A 984-nucleotide genomic window follows, 5' to 3' on the forward strand; every position below is an offset into this window, starting at 1 on the left:
GTCTTACTTTTTTTTAACATTAGAATATCCTAGCATATGGTGGATTTTTGGAAGAGACTTGACTACTTGTTTCATGTATAGCAATGTGCAGCTGGAATATTAATTTATTGTTTTATAAATTTATTTATAAATAAAAGTTATTACTTGTTAACTAGTATTTTTTTCCCCCAGTTTCTCTTCAGCAACGGGTAGCAGAATTGGAAAAAATTAATGCAGAATTTTTACGTGCACAACAGCAGCTTGAACAAGAATTTAATCAAAAGAGAGCAAAATTTAAGGAGTTATATTTGGCTAAAGAGGGTAAGTGTATAAGTCTCCCACCACCTTCAATGCGAAAATGGCCTCAAAGTGTTTAGTTTCTTGGTAGTAGTGTTAATTTTATCATTGAATAAACCTTGATTTTATTTGTACTTGCATAATAAAAGAATACTGTTTAAAGGCTAGATTAAGAATGAGATTGAAAAAACAAGTTGAAAAATGCTTTCTGCAGATTTTGCCTTGTTTTTTGATCTTACTGTTGATACTTAGGTTGCATAGCCTTGAGGTGAGAGACGGTCATTGCTCTTACACTTGAGATCCAGTTGTGGGCAAACTAGGATTGTTGGCATTCTAATAACATCTTTAGCTATGTTATCTTTAATTCCTTGAAACATCAGTTTTACCCAACAAATATTCAGTTATTTATCAATAAATGTTTATTTAATATCTGCTATGAGGCAGACATTATACTTACATATTGGGTATACAGAAGGAGCAAAATTCATGTGGTTCTTTAACTTGATTGAACTCAATGAGCCAAACAGATGTTAAGTAATTGTGTGATGAGTTGTTAAAAAGGAAATTGCAGGCCGGGCACGGTGGCTCATGCCTGTAATCCCAGCACTTTGGGAGGCCGAGGCGGGCGGATCACCTGAGGTCGGGAGTTCGACACTAGCCTGACCAACATGGAGAAACCCTGTCTCTACTAAAAATACAAAATTAGCC

At 35.0% G+C, this 984-nt stretch overlaps 1 protein-coding gene across 1 annotated transcript in view; it reads left to right on the forward strand.

Moving 5' to 3' along the window:
• Nucleotides 1-984, forward strand: part of RABEP1 (rabaptin, RAB GTPase binding effector protein 1) — a 99,910-nt gene that overhangs the window by 7,958 nt on the left and 90,968 nt on the right. Inside the window, exon 3 of the mRNA XM_011958624.1 lies at nt 172-300. Within this exon, the coding sequence (XP_011814014.1) occupies nt 172-300 (129 nt within the window). The remainder of the gene's footprint in view (nt 1-171; nt 301-984) is intronic.

Source organism: Colobus angolensis, unplaced genomic scaffold, assembly GCF_000951035.1.
Source record: "Colobus angolensis palliatus isolate OR3802 unplaced genomic scaffold, Cang.pa_1.0 Scaffold47, whole genome shotgun sequence".
Taxonomy (NCBI): Eukaryota; Metazoa; Chordata; class Mammalia; order Primates; family Cercopithecidae; genus Colobus; species Colobus angolensis.